The sequence below is a fragment of the Pseudophryne corroboree genome, chromosome 6 (genome assembly GCF_028390025.1).
Source record: "Pseudophryne corroboree isolate aPseCor3 chromosome 6, aPseCor3.hap2, whole genome shotgun sequence".
Lineage (NCBI taxonomy): Eukaryota > Metazoa > Chordata > Amphibia > Anura > Myobatrachidae > Pseudophryne > Pseudophryne corroboree.
Window position 1 is genome coordinate 625,185,427 of NC_086449.1, and position 16,118 is coordinate 625,201,544.

Below are 16,118 nucleotides of genomic sequence, written 5' to 3' on the forward strand. Positions count from 1 at the left end.
CCCCTCCGACGGTGCACCCCCTAATAAAATGTGCTGCGCACGCCTATGGATGTTATTCATAAAGGAGATCCGAAATGCTTGAAACTTATTGGTCTAGAATTTATTCCTCAAACCAAACGGGGTGGTGATAGATATAAAAACTTATGCAGACAGGAGGTCTTCTGGATGTACCAGATGAATAGTATTTTCCCTGAAGGTCTAAACGAATCAGTGGAACTTAATTCGATCATTTAAAGTTCAGGTATAGAAAAAGTGAATCAAAGAGGAAGCATCTTTTATATTCCAGTTTCTTCTTTTTGGACATAAAGTGCTATCTATACCCATAGCATTTTCTGATACAATTCAATATATAATATAATCGGTCGTTACCGGCAATAGTGATAGGAGAAGTCCTATCAACTTGTGAAAACTGATATAATGTTTCTTCAAGCGATCCCCTATGGCCTTGTACTAATATGTACCTCCTTTTACTAATACTTACCATCTTTGACCTCTGGGGACCTGGGTGGAATCTTTACCAATTCCACTAATATTAGTCTACTACTAATATGTACCTCCTTTTACTAATACTTACCATCTTTGACCTCTGGGGACCTGGGTGGAGTCTTTACTAATAGATGAGATCTCTAATGAATTGTATACTTCAATGCCCATAGTAACTATAAAATCACGCTAGATTTGGAATATTATATGTGTATACATTAAAATTATAGGACAAATGAATTCCTTCCTTCTCTCTCTCTCTCTTCGTATACTGATAAGTCCATCTAAGCATTTTAAATAAAATATGAGGTAATGGGAAATGACTAAATTAAACTCCCAATGAGGTATTGGTTAAATTAACATGTGGGTAAATTATCATATCCCTTTTTTAGAAACATCCTCCCTTTTTCCAACATTGAAATAAAAATAAAAATAAGAATAACAATACAGATAAGTATTTCTGCAATACAGTTTATTGTCCGATAAGTAACTCTATCAATAGAAGCTGTAGCACAGTGAAATCATTAATTCACATCCCGTTAGCACTAATACCACGTGATCGGCAAAGGATCGGTCCCCTATTAAGATAGTTAAGGCTTCGAGATTCCCTTACAGGACTCCGTAAACGGGTCACATGATCGGACTCAAGGAGTCAGGTGACCAAGAACGGGGTTATGTGGGCAATTATGCTGCGCCTCATGGAGCGGAAAAGGAAACAGCTCCATTTTTTTGGTGCGCTTCATGAAGCGGAAATGTAACGGGTCAGTGTACCCGGAAGTGCCTACGCATTCACAAGACACAATTGTATTAAGTGTTAAAAGGATTTATTTTAATCGGAAATTGAGTATTCTTATGTATGCATTAATAAAGATCCTTATAGATTAAAAATCATGATGAAATAGCCAGTTGTATTGTTATGAATAATATGTCACGTGACGTTTTTACCCGGAAGTATTTAGAATAAGATACTTTGAACTCTAAAATTATGTAAGATTTAATAAAAATAATAGATTTTAATCATGTGAGTCTGTCCTAGAATTATAAATAGAGTATAATTATTGTAAATTGTATATGTTTTGAACACCTTATTTACATATTGGAAGGATTGAGTGTACAGGTGTAGATTGTTTGATCATTACCATTGGTATAAATATAAGACCAGCTCAGTATAGAGATATCCTTTGAAAAAGCTGTAGTGCTTACAGCGAAACGCGTCAGGAATCTTTTGGGTCATCATCTGCCACTTTATATTGCTCATATCCGGACCAGAACTGGACGTTTACTGTTGCAGACAGATTGTGGAAATAATCTCCAACACCAAACAACTTACCACCTTAAGGAGAAGGACACCGCAAAATATTGAGGAACCCGTTTGGACGTTCATATACATCAAAGATTTCCAAGGGACTTCACCTCTAGCGGCATTGGTAAAGTTGGATGTTTAGACTGCGCAGTCAGTCTTCTTTTCACACTTAAGTCATTTCATCTGCTTATCCAGTTCACCAAATAGGAACGGACTGCTTACCAGAGGCAATTATAAGTTGAGACCCATTTTAATTATTTAGTTTATGAGCTGTGTGTATGTGTTGTTTAATTGTGGCTACAGATTGCCATTTTATTAAATAGAAAGTTTTATTACTCAATCCTTCATGTGTTAGTAATTCAATTAGTGCTGCTACTGTTTGTTTGTGTTTTGTTACATTTTGGGTGTGACTACCCCATTAAAATTAGCAGCAGCATTAGAGGTGCGGCAACCTTCAGCGCCCGATCTTTTACCTATTGGTATACATCTTCTTTGTTCTTTCAAAAAGAGTTGGCTTCTCTACCAGAAGTTCAGACGTTTGTAAAGGGAGTGCTGCATATTCAGCCTCCTTTTGTGCCTCCAGTGGCACCTTGGGATCTTAACGTGGTGTTAAGTTTCCTGAAATCACACTGGTTTGAACCACTTAAAACGGTGGAGTTAAAATATCTCACGTGGAAGGTGGTCATGCTATTAGCCTTGGCTTCGGCTAGGCGTGGGTCAGAATTAGCAGCTTTGTCACATAAAAGCCCCTATCTGGTTTTCCATATGGAGAGAGCAGAATTGCGGACCCGTCCACAATTTCTGCCAAAAGTGGTGTCATCTTTTCATATGAACCAACCTATTGTGGTGCCTGTGGCTACTCGTGACTTGGAGGATTCCGAGTTACTGGATGTGGTCAGGGCTTTGAAGGTTTATGTAGCCAGAACGGCTAGAGTCAGGAAAACGGAGTCGCTGTTTATCCTGTATGCATCCAACAAGCTGGGTGCTTCTGCTTCAAAGCAAACTATTGCTCGCTGGATCTGTAACACGATTCAGCAGGCTCATTCTGCGGCTGGATTGCCGCTGCCAAAATCAGTTAAAGTCCATTCCACTAGGAACGTGGGCTCTTCTTGGGCGGCTGCCCGAGGGGTCTCGGCATTACAACTATGCCGAGCTGATACTTGGTCAGGTTCAAACACTTTTGCAAAGTTCTACAAGTTTGATACCCTGGTTGATGAGGACCTATTGTTGCTCAATCGGTGCTGCAGAGTTATCCGCACTCTCCCGCCAGTTTTGGGAGCTTTGGTATAATTCCCATGGTCCTTTCGGAGTCCCCAGCATCCACTAGGACGTTAGAGAAAATAAGATTTTACTTACCGGTAAATCTATTTCTCGTAGTCCGTAGTGGATGCTGGGCGCCCATCCCAAGTGCGGACTTCTTCTGCAATACTTGTATATAGTTATTGCTGCAATAAGGGCTATGTTATTGTTGCATCAGGGTTGAACTGATGCTCTGTTGTTGTTCATACTGTTGACTGGGTAAGTTTATCACAAGTTATACGGTGTGATTGGTGTGGCTGGTATGTATCTTGCCCTGGATTACCAAAATCCTTTCCTTGTACTGTCAGCTCTTCCGGGCACAGTTTCTCTAACTGAGGTCTGGAGGAGGGACATAGAGGGAGGAGCCAGAGCACACCAGAATCTAAATTCTTTCTTAAAGTACCCATGTCTCCTGCGGAGCCTGTCTATTCCCCATGGTCCTTACGGAGTCCCCAGCATCCACTACGGACTACGAGAAATAGATTTACCGGTAAGTAAAATCTTATTTTTTGAGGCAAATAATGCCACAACTGCTTGATATTTAATTTTAGATCTTTCATCAGGGTGTACAGCTTTGCCAAGCAGCTATTTGGTCGGGTTCAAACACTTTTGCAAAGTTCTACAAGTTTGATACCCTGGCTGAGGAGGACCTTGTGTTTGCTCATTCGGTGCTGCAGAGTTATCCGCACTCTCCCGACCGTTTTGGGAGCTTTGGTATAATCCCCATGGTCCTTTCGGAGTCCCCAGCATCCACTAGGACGTTAGAGAAAATAAGATTTTACTTACCGGTAAATCTATTTCTCGTAGTCCGTAGTGGATGCTGGGCGCCCGTCCCAAGTGCGGACTTCTTCTGCAATACTTGTATATAGTTATTGCTGCAATAAGGGTTATGTTATAGTGGCATCAGGGTTGTACTGATGCTCTGTTGTTGTTCATACTGTTGACTGGGTAAGTTTATTACAAGTTATACGGTGTGATTGGTGTGGCTGGTATGTATCTTGCCCTGGATTACCAAAATCCTTTCCTTGTACTGTCAGCTCTTCCGGGCACAGTTTCTCTAACTGAGGTCTGAAGGAGGGACATAGAGGGAGGAGCCAGAGCACACCAGAATCTAAATTCTTTCTTAAAGTGCCCTGTCTCCTGCGGAGCCCGTCTATTCCCCATGGTCCTTACGGAGTCCCCAGCATCCACTACGGACTACGAGAAATAGATTTACCGGTAAGTAAAATCTTATTATTTTGGATGTTCATGGTGTATCTACCCTTATGATTATATTTCGTGGCCCCCTACTTCTCCCCCCCCCACCTTCCCCTCTTACGCTATCCTCCCCTTCCCCCACTCCTCAGTTTCCTGATTTTTTGTTGTTGTTTTCTATTATGCTCTTACCGCATTTAAAACTTGGTCTTTATTGGGCTCATGTCACCCTTGTTTTTGGATTTATTCCTATTCTGATTGACCATTCAAAATAAAGAAATATATATATATATATATATATATATATATATATATATATATATATATATATATATATATATATATATATATATAAATAGTGAGTTAAAGATTTCAGATGAAAAAAGTATCTCAGTCTGTGACACGTGGCAGCCATATCTATTTGGGGCCCCATACTGAGCACAGCTCATGCAGTCAATAGATGACACATATCATTTTATTCCAGAAAACCTTATGGCAGCTCTTAATACATGCAGAGAAATTAAGTTATCTGTGCTGTGAGATCACTTGTTACTGTGGGGGAGATGTATCAAACCTTGGAGAGAAATAATGTGGAGAGAGATAAATACCAACAATCCGCTTCTTTCATTTAACATACTGTGTTTGACAGTTAGAAGCGGATTGGTTGGTACTTTCTCTCTCTCCACTTTATCACTTTATCTCTCTCCAAGGTTTAATTCCTCTTCCCTCTTAATGTGGTAACTAGGTATTGTCAGAAGACCCACCAAAATGACACAATACACTGTTTGGAAATCAGGATACTACAACATAACCATTTAACAATGTAATATAGGCCCATTCCCTGTTTGTTTCATTTGTTAAATAAAGACCATACTATAGTTCAAAAGTGAGCACGTCTTTCCATCATAGTGCTACAGTGAAAACAATATAGGGCTTTTTTAAATGTCAAATCCTTTCTGGTCCTTCCATCTCATCTCAAGTACCACATATGCTGTAATAGAACATGCTGATGGAGAAAATAAGTGTTCATCATCATCATAAAGGTCATAATTACCTTGTCAGAAGCACTTTTAGGTGTGTCAGGCTTCACCAGTATAGAAGGAGGAGCAGATGTTGGCTGTTTCAGTGGTGAATAATTTTTCGCTGTGTACTCTTTGGGCTCAAAAGCAATAGAACTAGCTGCAGAGTATCTCCTATAGTCAATTGGTCTCATCGCATCACACCATGAGTTGGGCCTCGACCAGGTATCAGCATTGGCACCGACATTGGAATTTGCTGCATTAATAAAGATCTGCTGAGGCTGAACAGTGGCTGACGGTATTCTGCTGATGGGCACTGGCTGCAATACAGGGCTTGTTTGTACAGTCTTCTGAACAGTCAAATCTGAGAAAATATAAATGTTTTAATATCTTTACACTGCTTTAAAAAATGTTTTATTGAAAACCCTATAAAAAATAATAAAAGGAACCTTTCCTGTTGTATAATGGGATGCAGAGCTCAAGGTCTAAGGGGTTTATTTACTAAACCTCGGGTCCTAAATCCCGACGCTTCCAATTGTGTCTATTCACAAAATTTAAAAGGGCAATGATTTTACTAGCAAAACACGGTTAGTAAAATCATTGATCTTTTAAATTTCTGGGCATACACACGATTTGAAGCACTGGGTTTTAGAAACTGGTACATTTACTAAAGGTCAATTGATATTGTATTTCCCGGGCTAAAACACACATTTACTAATACTTTAAAGTGAATAATAAAATCATCTGTTAGCAGTGCTGAAAGTAGGGTGGTATGGAGTACCATTAAGAAATATGGTGCCAGCCACCGGCGCTGCAGGGCGCAGGGTCTCTGTCCACAATGAGCATGCAACCCGTGGCAATGTGAAGAAACTCCTGACAATGAACACGTACGGCGGTAAGTCCTACCAGAGACATTATGTGTGTAAGTGGCACTGCATGGGGCAATATGTGTGTACGTAACACTAGTGGGGCATTATGAGCATAAGCAGCACAGTGGGAGGCATTGCATGTGCAAGCAGCACTACAGGGGGCATTATGCATGTAAGCAGCACTACAGGGACATTATGCGTGTAAGCAGCACTGCAGGGAGCATTATGCGTGTAAGCGGCACTACAGGGGCATTATGCGTGTAAGCAGCACTAAAATGCCATGGGGGGCACAAAATGTATAATTATGCCACTGCATGTATAGCGTTACCCAGAGGTGCCGGGAACACTGGCGCTGCCAGGAGAAGATACAGAAAGCTGCATCTTTTGCCATGAAACCCCTGGCAGCAAGTAAATAGAAGTCTTATTGTGGGGCATAATCTGTAAGGGGCATTTTTGTGTGTGTGACATAAAATGGTGTCAGTGGCATAACTGTGTGGGTTATAATATGTAATAGGCATTACGGTGTGGCATAATGTGTAGTGGACATTACGGACAGTGTCTGGCATAATGTGTAATGGGCATTACGGTGTGTGTCATAATGTGTAATAAGCACTACGGTGTGTGGCATTATGTGTATGGGGCATTACGGTGTGTGGCATAATGTGGCCCTGCCCCAAATGTCATGTAACCACACCCCTAGTTTTGTGTGACCACTAAGAAAAAAATTCTACTTGCACCACTGTCTGTTATGCATAAGGACATATACACAAAAAAACACCACATATAAAACACCATAAATAAAAAAAGTACTGAGCTTTCAAAAAGATGTATTGACCATACTCTTCCCTGGATATCTCCTTAATGCATATAGAGGTTTAGAAGCGTCCTTTGTGATAGGTGGTCTGAAACAAAAACAATAGTGCTTCCCTCATAGGGATATTACTCATAATAGGATGAACCAGCACAAAAAAAGTGAATGATAGTGCAGTATTTTGTATAAATGAAAGGTATTTAATACAAGTAGCACTTACAACAACAAGAAGTATAAAATCATATTTACGAAATCCTTTAGGCAAAGGCACAGGAACACTGCATACATTCTGACGAAGGACCCAGCGAGGTCCGAAACGCATAAAGTGTGGTCCGTGTTACTTCTACTGGCTGGACACTCGTTTACCCTGCACTGTCACTTTGGAGAAAGCATCTACAGATTCCGGAGACTGTGGCTGCCAATCCTGCCCTATTCCATCAGTGGGACTCCGTGACATGTATGCAGTGTTCCTGTGCCTTTGCCTAAAGGATTTCGTAAATGTGATTTTATACTTCTTGTTGTTGTAAGTGCTACTTGTATTAAATACCTTTCATTTATACAAAATACTGCACTATCATTCACTTTTTTTGTGCTGGTTCCTCCTATTATGGGTAATATCCCTGTGAGGGAAGCACTATTGTTTTTGTTTCAGACCACCTATCACAAAGGACGCTTCTAAACCTCCATATGCATTAAGGGGATATCCAGGGAAGAGTGTGGTCAATACATCTTTTTGAAAGCTCAGTACTTTTTTATTTATGGTGTTTTATATGTGGTGTTTTTTTTGTGTATATGTCCTTATGCATGATTGTTTGCCACTGTATATGCACTTTATTACATGTTTAAGCAGTATAGCGCAGAATTAAACACGCAAAATTTACTTAGCATTGGTCAGTTTATTTTGAGTGTTGGATGAACACTCTCTTTTGCGTGTTTTCTGCTGCAAAATTCTGTTTTTAACAGCACACATTTGTAACTCCCAAACACCATTTTTATTTACCACTGTCTGTTAGTAAATGTGTGTTTTAGCCCTGGAAACACATCGATTTAGATCGATGTTTCAGTGATTGAAAATCGATAAAATGTGTTTTTATCAAGGCCAGAGACACAGACTCCTTTCTCAGTGTTCACATAAAAGGGCAACACAAAGTTAAAGGAATTGCAAAAATCTGCAAACTATGGGGTATATTTACAAATATTCGTGTTTTTGCCGTTTTGAAGGGTGTTTGAACTCGAATGGTATCGGGTGCATTTTACTGCAACTTTTTGAATCCTGATACGATCATTCACTAAGCTGCCGACTTTTCCCAATTCGTTTTTTCCGATGTCGATGTGATTCATAATGTTAGGCAGTGTTTTACGGGAGTGATGAGTAAAACACTGCCTGACAAAACACAAGTAATCCCGGCCGGATCTGTGAGATCCGTGCAGGGCTTCATTGTGTACCTTAAAAAGGTGTTTAAAGTCGTTAAAAATCAGAAAAAAAATTACGTGGGGTCCCCCCCCTCCTAAGCACAACCAGCCTCGGGCTCTTTGAGCCGGTCCTGGTTGACAAAATATGGGGTAAAAAATGACAGGGGTTCCCCCATATTTCATCAACCAGCACCGGGCTCTGCGCTTGGTCCTGGTTCCAAAAATACGGGGGACAAAAAGCGTAGGGATCCTCTGTATTTTTGAAACCAGCACCGGGCTCCACTAGCCAGGTACATAATGCCACAGCCGGGGAACACTTTTATACTGGTCCCTGCGGCCCTGGCATTACATGCCCAACTAGTCACCCCTGGCCGGGGGGTACACTGGAGGAGTGGGAACCCCTTAAATCAAGGGGTCCCCCCCTCCAGCCACCCAAGGGTCAGGGGTGAAGCCCGAGGCTGTCCCCCCCATCCAAGGGCGGCGGATGGGGGGCTGATAGCCATGTGTAAAAAATGTGAATATTGTTTTTAGTAGCAGTACTACAAGTCCCAGCAAGCCTCCCCCGCAAACTGGTACTTGGAGAACCACAAGTACCAGCATGCGGTTGAAAACCTGGCCCGCTGGTACCTGTAGTACTACTACTAAAAAAATACCCCCAAAAAAACAGGACACACACACCGTGAAAGTATAAATTTATTACATACATGCACACCTCCATACATACATACTTACCTATGTTCACACGAGGCTCTGTCCTCTTGTCCCTGTAGATTCCTTGGGGGACCTGTGAAAAAAATTATACTCACATAATCCAGTGTAGATTGTGTCCAAAGTATAATCCACGTACTTGGCAAAACAATAAAACGGAAACCCGACCACGCACTGAAAGGGGTCCCATGTTTACACATGGGACCCCTTTCCCCGACTGCCAGGACCCCCCCCTGACTCCTGTCAAAGAGGGTCCCTTCAGCCAATCAGGGAGCGCCATGTCGTGGCACTCTCCTGATTGGCTGTGTGCTCCTGTAGTGTCTGTGAGGCAGCACATGGCACAGATACACTGTAGCGCCTATGCGCTCCATTGTAGCCAATGGTGGGAACTTTGCGGTCAGCGGTGAGGTTACTTTCGGTCAACCGCTGACCGCAAAGTTCCCACCATTGGCTACAATGGAGCGCATAGGCGCTACATTGTATCTGTGCCGTGTGCTGCCTCACAGACACTACAGGAGCACACAGCCAATCAGGAGAGTGCCACGACGTGGCGCTCCCTGATTGGCTGAAGGGACCCTCTTTGACAGGAGTCAGGGGGGTCCTGGCAGTCGGGGAAAGGGGTCCCATGTGTAAACATGGGACCCCTTTCAGTGCGTGGTCGGGTTTCCGTTTTATTGTTTTGCCAAGTACGTGGATTATACTTTGGACACAATCTACACTGGATTATGTGAGTATAATTTTTTTCACAGGTCCCCCAAGGATTCTACAGGGACAAGAGGACAGAGCCTCGTGTGAACATAGGTAAGTATGTATGTATGTATGTATGTATGGAGGTGTGCATGTATGTAATAAACGTATACTTTCACAGTGTGTGTGTCCTGTTTTTTTGGGGGTATTTTTTTAGTAGTAGTACTACAGGTACCAGCGGGCCAGGTTTTCAACTGCATGCTGGTACTTGTGGTTCTCCAAGTACCAGCTTGCAGGGGAGGCTTGCTGGGACTTGTAGTACTGCTAATAAAAACAATATTCACATTTTTTACACATGCCTATCAGCCCCCCATCCGCCGCCCTTGGATGGGGGGGACAGCCTCGGGCTTCACCCCTGGCCCTTGGGTGGCTGGAGGGGGGGACCCCTTGATTTAAGGGGTTCCCACTCCTCCAGGGTACCCCGGCCAGGGGTGACTAGTTGGGTATGTAATGCCAGGGCCGCAGGGACCAGTATAAAAGTGTCCCCCGGCTGTGGCATTATGTACCTGGCTAGTGGAGCCCGGTGCTGGTTTAAAAAATACGGGGGACCCCTACGCTTTTTGTCCCCCGTATTTTTGGAACCAGGACCAGGCGCAGAGCCCGGTGCTGGTTGATGAAATATGGAGGAATCCCTGACATTTTTTCCCATATTTTGTCAACCAGGACCGGCTCAAAGAGCCCGAGGCTGGTTATGCTTAAGAGGGGGGACCCCACGCAATTTTTTTTAAAGTTTTAACACTAAACAGACCCTTTCCCATAGATAACCATGCACAGATCTCACTGATCCGTGCATAGTTATCCAAACTCGACTGGAAAAAGCAGGTCTATTTTTTTTGCTGCTTTTTTTAACGAATCGAAAAAAAACAGGCCCGCACTTGAGCACTCAGAGATTAACACCCAAATACGAATGAATAGTGAATGCCCGTATTGTATGAAATAACAGCCGCGTTTGACCGATGGTCTATTCATTCGTATTTCGGAACTTTGCTAATCAAACCATTACGAATAGTCCAAATACTGCCGAGATTGGTGCTTAGTGAATTCCCGGATTGGGACTTAGAAAAAAAAACACAAATCGGACAAACTCGAATTCTTAGTAAATATTGGCCAATGTCTAGTATAGGACAACTACAGAGAATGCACATTAATAGAAGAAGAATTTGTTAATAATTATTGCCATGACACCCCTACCATAGCTGCAATGGGTTGTAGTTATGTGACTGGCGGTCTCACAACACCTCCCCCTACATCCCGCCCCCTCACTATCCCAACAGTCGTCATGCCAACCAACAGGGACTATTCCCACTCCTGGACACCCATAGAGTGGGGATAGAACCTATGGCAGGTCGCCACCAAGTCAGCAAGGGTCTTGCTGCATTCCCGCCCCCCCCCCCCCCCCCCATCGGCTTTCTACGACCGGGATCTTGGCATCGGGAAGCTGACCGCTGGGATCCTGGCCACCGGTAACGTGTTACACACCTGCTGCAATAACTTGTTCTATATAATGCGATAGACATACCAATTTTTCTATATATATTACTTATTTCATCATCAGAAAGCAACACTGTTATGTTGGAAAAGAAACAGTTCATTGGTTGAATAGTCCATTTTTCCTAGCTTTAGTTTTGCTATACTCCATCAATTTCAATGGGATTTAAATGAGTGTAATTCTCATGGTTCCGATATGAATGGTCGACCATGTTATGGTCGACAGTCATTAGGTCGACCACTATTGGTCGACATTGACATGGTCGACATGGACACATGGTCGACACGTGAAAATGGTCGACACATGAAAGGTCGACACGTGAAAAGGTCGACATGAGTTTTTTTTTACTTTTTTGGTGTCGTTTTTTGCGTAAAGTGACTGGGAACCCCAATTAGTGCACCGCGTCCCCTCGCTTCGCTCGGCACAGATTACTGTTCCAATCGTAGTCCACGTGGATCGTAAAGTATGGAAAAGTTCCCCAAAAGGAAAAAACGAAAAAAACTCATGTCGACCTTTTCATGTGTCGACCTTTCATGTGTCGACCATTTTCATGTGGCGACCATGTGTCCATGTCGACCATGTCAATGTCGACCAATAGTGGTCAACCTAATGACTGTTGACCATAATATGGTCGACCATCTAAACGGATACCAATTCTCATACCAGTGAATCAGGTTTCATTTCAGTTCTTAAATTTAAGTCACTTCACTTTTTTTTTTTACTTCAATAGTTTTTATTGAAAAGAAACAATTTTATGGGGTACAGAAATAAAAAGGGGAATGTGCAATATAACACAATGTAGAGGCGGGAGGAGGGGGGAACATGGGGGGGGGGGGAGCATCCAGTAGATCAACGGTACAGGTACTTTGAGAGCAAAAGGAGCAGACATAAGAAAAAACGAGTACTTAGTGAAAGAAAAGAAAGAGGACAACTGCAGGTGGCGGATATACAGAAATCGGTAAATATCAAAGTCATTAGTACAAGAGCTATGAAAGTGTATCAAACATAATACATTAAAAGGTATACCTTGTAGTTCAATACAATTCAATAGGTAGACGCAGGAGCATAGGAAGAGAGAGGAGACAAAGATAAATATAAAACCTTGCGACCTCTTAGAGTAAGAGAAAGAGAAAAAAAAAAAAAACGAATAACCTGGTTATATGGAGGGAGATATCACTCACTAACAGGATGTTTAACTAGACTAAAATGAGATGGGTCACAGTAAGATGAGTTATGGAAATACTGGGAACCTGGCCGGTAGTAACAAATTCATACCATAGGGACCAGCGGGTCAAGGGGGAGGTAGTAGTACTGGAGGTATGTATGTATTCAATTTCCATGAGGTAGTGGTGGTTCGTTTTGTGAATAACTTTTAGCAGAGCAGGGGCTGTAGGTTGCTTCCATAACTGAGCTAGATTGGCGCGAGCAGCTATTAAGATATGGCCTAAGACATATCTGCTGGAGGGGGGGGACAATGGGGGGAATTATATGAAATAGCACTACAGTTGGATCAGGGATAAGTTGGGTATGGAGAACTTCATTGATCAAATCAAACACTTCGGACCAGGCAGGACCAAAATATGTGGTAGATATGTCCTATAGATCTACAGAGTCTCCAACATTTATTGCTACAAGCAGGCCAAAATCTGTGCAATCGGTCAGGGGTTAGATATAACCTGTGGATTAGTTTAATGTGTATTTCAGTGTGATTCAGGCATTGTGACATGGAATGGGAGATAAGGAAGATATTCCGCCATTCGTGAGGTGACAGAGTTCTACCTAAATCCAGTTCCCATTTTTACTGAGCATTAGATTTGGAGAGAGAAACAGGGGTAATCAATAGATTGTACAAAAATGAGATATCGCCCCTGGATTTACTTAAAGAAAGACGAGAGAAAAGCAGTTGTGAGGTTGAGTCTGGAGTCAGTAAGGCGGTAGGGATCGATTTCCACCAGTGTGCGACCTGAAAATAGTGGAAAAGTTCTGAAGCAGGTAGGGAGAATTTCTGTTGGAAAGCTGGGAAGGGCAACATGAAAAGTCCTTCCAATATATCACCCAGACGCGATATGCCTACTTGTCTCCATTTAGAAAGATTCAGGTGGGGTACTTCACTTTTTTTTAAGTATATCAAGAAGCAAGGTAGGCTGTAAGTTTCCATCACTGTTTGGAATTTCTTCTCCATTTCAAGAATAACTCTGATTGTTAGAGTATCACTGTTTTCTGAATTACTAATTACTTCAATGGGAAGAAGTCTTCCAGGACCTGTAGAAATAAAACTTTACCAACCTCACCAAAACTTTTTCTGCTGAAGATTTCCTGTTTGTAGAAGTTCATCTTGGTTCCTCTATACAACTTTTAAGTACCCTTAACATAGCAATGTGTTACATCAGCAAACATAACTAGTCTAGATCTGCAAGCAACTTTTTTCAATTGTTCTTCTTGTAGTTTTTCTGATTTATGCATGCACTGTTGAAAATTCTGGACCAGAGTTTGAAGAGGTTGCTGGAGTTGGAATTGATTTTGCTTGTTTATCACATATCTCAAATATTGTAGCCAGTTCTACAATGGGTGAGCGTTTGCCCCTGGATGTCATTGTGAGTATGCACGGAGATGGAGGCAAATAGGGTGAGGCTGTGAGGGCCTCTAGTTGCTAGCCAGGAAAGAGACATATCATAGCAAGAGAATCAGGTGATGGCAGAAAGCTAGAGGACCTCTATGGAAGCCACCTGCTTGATAGTAGTAGTGGAGCGAGAGGAGATTCAGAAGAACCCATGCTCCTGTTGTGGAAACTGGCACCGGCAGGGAGACTCTTGGTAAATGGAAAAATCTGCTATGAGTTGCGAGTCTTGCATTCTAGAAGGTGCAGACTAGTTATGTCTGTACCATAATATGGGATGGTAGAGTCCCCATAAAGTAATTTGTAGTTTTAGCAAGCAGGATCTCCAGCCACATTTCATCTTCCACATTTCACATCTAAGAGAACAGGTAATACCGCACTGATCTATAGGTCAAAATACATAAATAAATATATAAACCAAATTTGACAGTCAAGGGGAAGAACCCTTAATAGTGTCTTGTTGGTGGTGCACCCAGAGTCAGTAGTTAGACTGTATAGAACAAGGAGAAAAGGAGACTCTTGTCAAGAGTTTTCTTTTCTCCTTGTTCTATATATCTTCCACATTTCAAGCAGCCATGAAACATTAGATTTACCGACTTTAACAAAGTCAGTTACAAAACGAACAGTCATTGATATATGCTTTTCAAAAATTACACTTTTAGATTGGATTTTATGCCCTATGCCTGTACGCAATAGCCAGGGCGTACAAGCCATACTATTATAATGTTTAACAACAATTTAACATGAAGCAAGAAAGCAGAACAGTGTTCATTTCACAAATGGTTAGAAAAATTTCACAAAGAGAAAAAGAATCGGATTTGAATGGGTGCACTCCGTCCATTTACATTTTATTGTTTAAAATACAATTTATTTTGTTTATTTTAAAATTTAGGTATCAACATCCCACCGTTTTCTGATGACCTGTGGGGCTTATGTGTTTGTAACTGTTCAGCCTAATACTAGGCTGAGTAAAGCGAAGTATTAAAGAGAACAAATAAAAAAATAAAAAAGAGAAAAACGTGACAAGAATTATGTGATAAAAGATATATATGTGTTGGTGAATAAAGTATTTAAAAATATTACTTGTATCCTGTTCATGCTTGTGGATATTAATTTATAACATCCCCTAATGATGGTTGGTATCCGTTCACATGGTCGACCATGCTATGGTCGACAGTCATTAGGTCGACCACTATTGGTCGACATTGACATGGTCGACACGGACACATGGTCGACACATGAAAGGTCGACACATAAAAAAGTCGACATTAGTTTTTTAACTTTTTTTTCTTTTGGGGACATTTTCCATACTTTATGATCCACGTGGACTACGATTGGAACGGTAATCTGTGCCAAGCGAAGCGGTAGCGGAGCGAAGGCACCATGCGAGGGGACGCGGTGCACTAATTGGAGTTCCCAGTCACTTTACGCAAAAAACGACACCAAAAAAAGTAAAAAAACTCATGTCGACCTTTTAACATGTCGACCTTCCATGTGTCGACCATTTTCATGTGTCGACCATGTGTCCATGTCAATGCCGACCAATAGTGGTCGACCTAATGACTGTCGACCATAACATGGTCGACCATTCATACCGGAACCTGATGGTTTATGGCTCTTGTTATTTGTGCTTGGAAGCTGAGAGACAATTCTTTACATGCAGAATATTATCCTGCTCATTGATACATTTGTATTCATAGTTGCTTATGCAGCTTATGTGTGGAACTTTGTATCTAACGGTATGCCTTGCTGTTGGTGATTTGACTCTCCTTTATAAACTCTCTAGGGGACATTAAGCTATAATTGTGTCAATTTTAAGAGATGCTCAGTTACAGAAAGCAAATACTCAGGTTAAGTGTATACGTGTTAAAGACCACGATTCGAAATCCTGCATTGCTTTCTTAACACATTTGGAGGCTGTACTGCACTGGCTGTCTGTATGAATGACTGACAGCTCTCTTATAAATTAATATTAGTGAAATGTTGTTTTTCAGATGATTGTGTTATATACAGTGCTTATATTAGCCTATTAAGCACCTATTATGCACACAAGTTTCAATCAAACAAAATCCCCTCTGTATGCGCTTGTTATTTCTTGCGCACACAGATTTATGACTGTACAATAATTCCACCTTTTTTCACCAACCCATATATATCTTTTATCAC

At 41.7% G+C, this 16,118-nt stretch overlaps 1 protein-coding gene across 3 annotated transcripts in view; it reads right to left on the reverse strand.

The window, feature by feature from the left end:
* The window catches only part of SH3RF2 (SH3 domain containing ring finger 2), a 297,259-nt gene that overhangs the window by 12,591 nt on the left and 268,550 nt on the right, over nucleotides 1-16,118 (reverse strand). For all 3 annotated transcript variants that reach the window (XM_063928116.1, XM_063928115.1, XM_063928114.1), the window contains one exon: nucleotides 5,334-5,662. In XM_063928116.1, coding sequence (XP_063784186.1) covers nucleotides 5,334-5,662 — 329 coding nt within the window. The remainder of the gene's footprint in view (nucleotides 1-5,333; nucleotides 5,663-16,118) is intronic.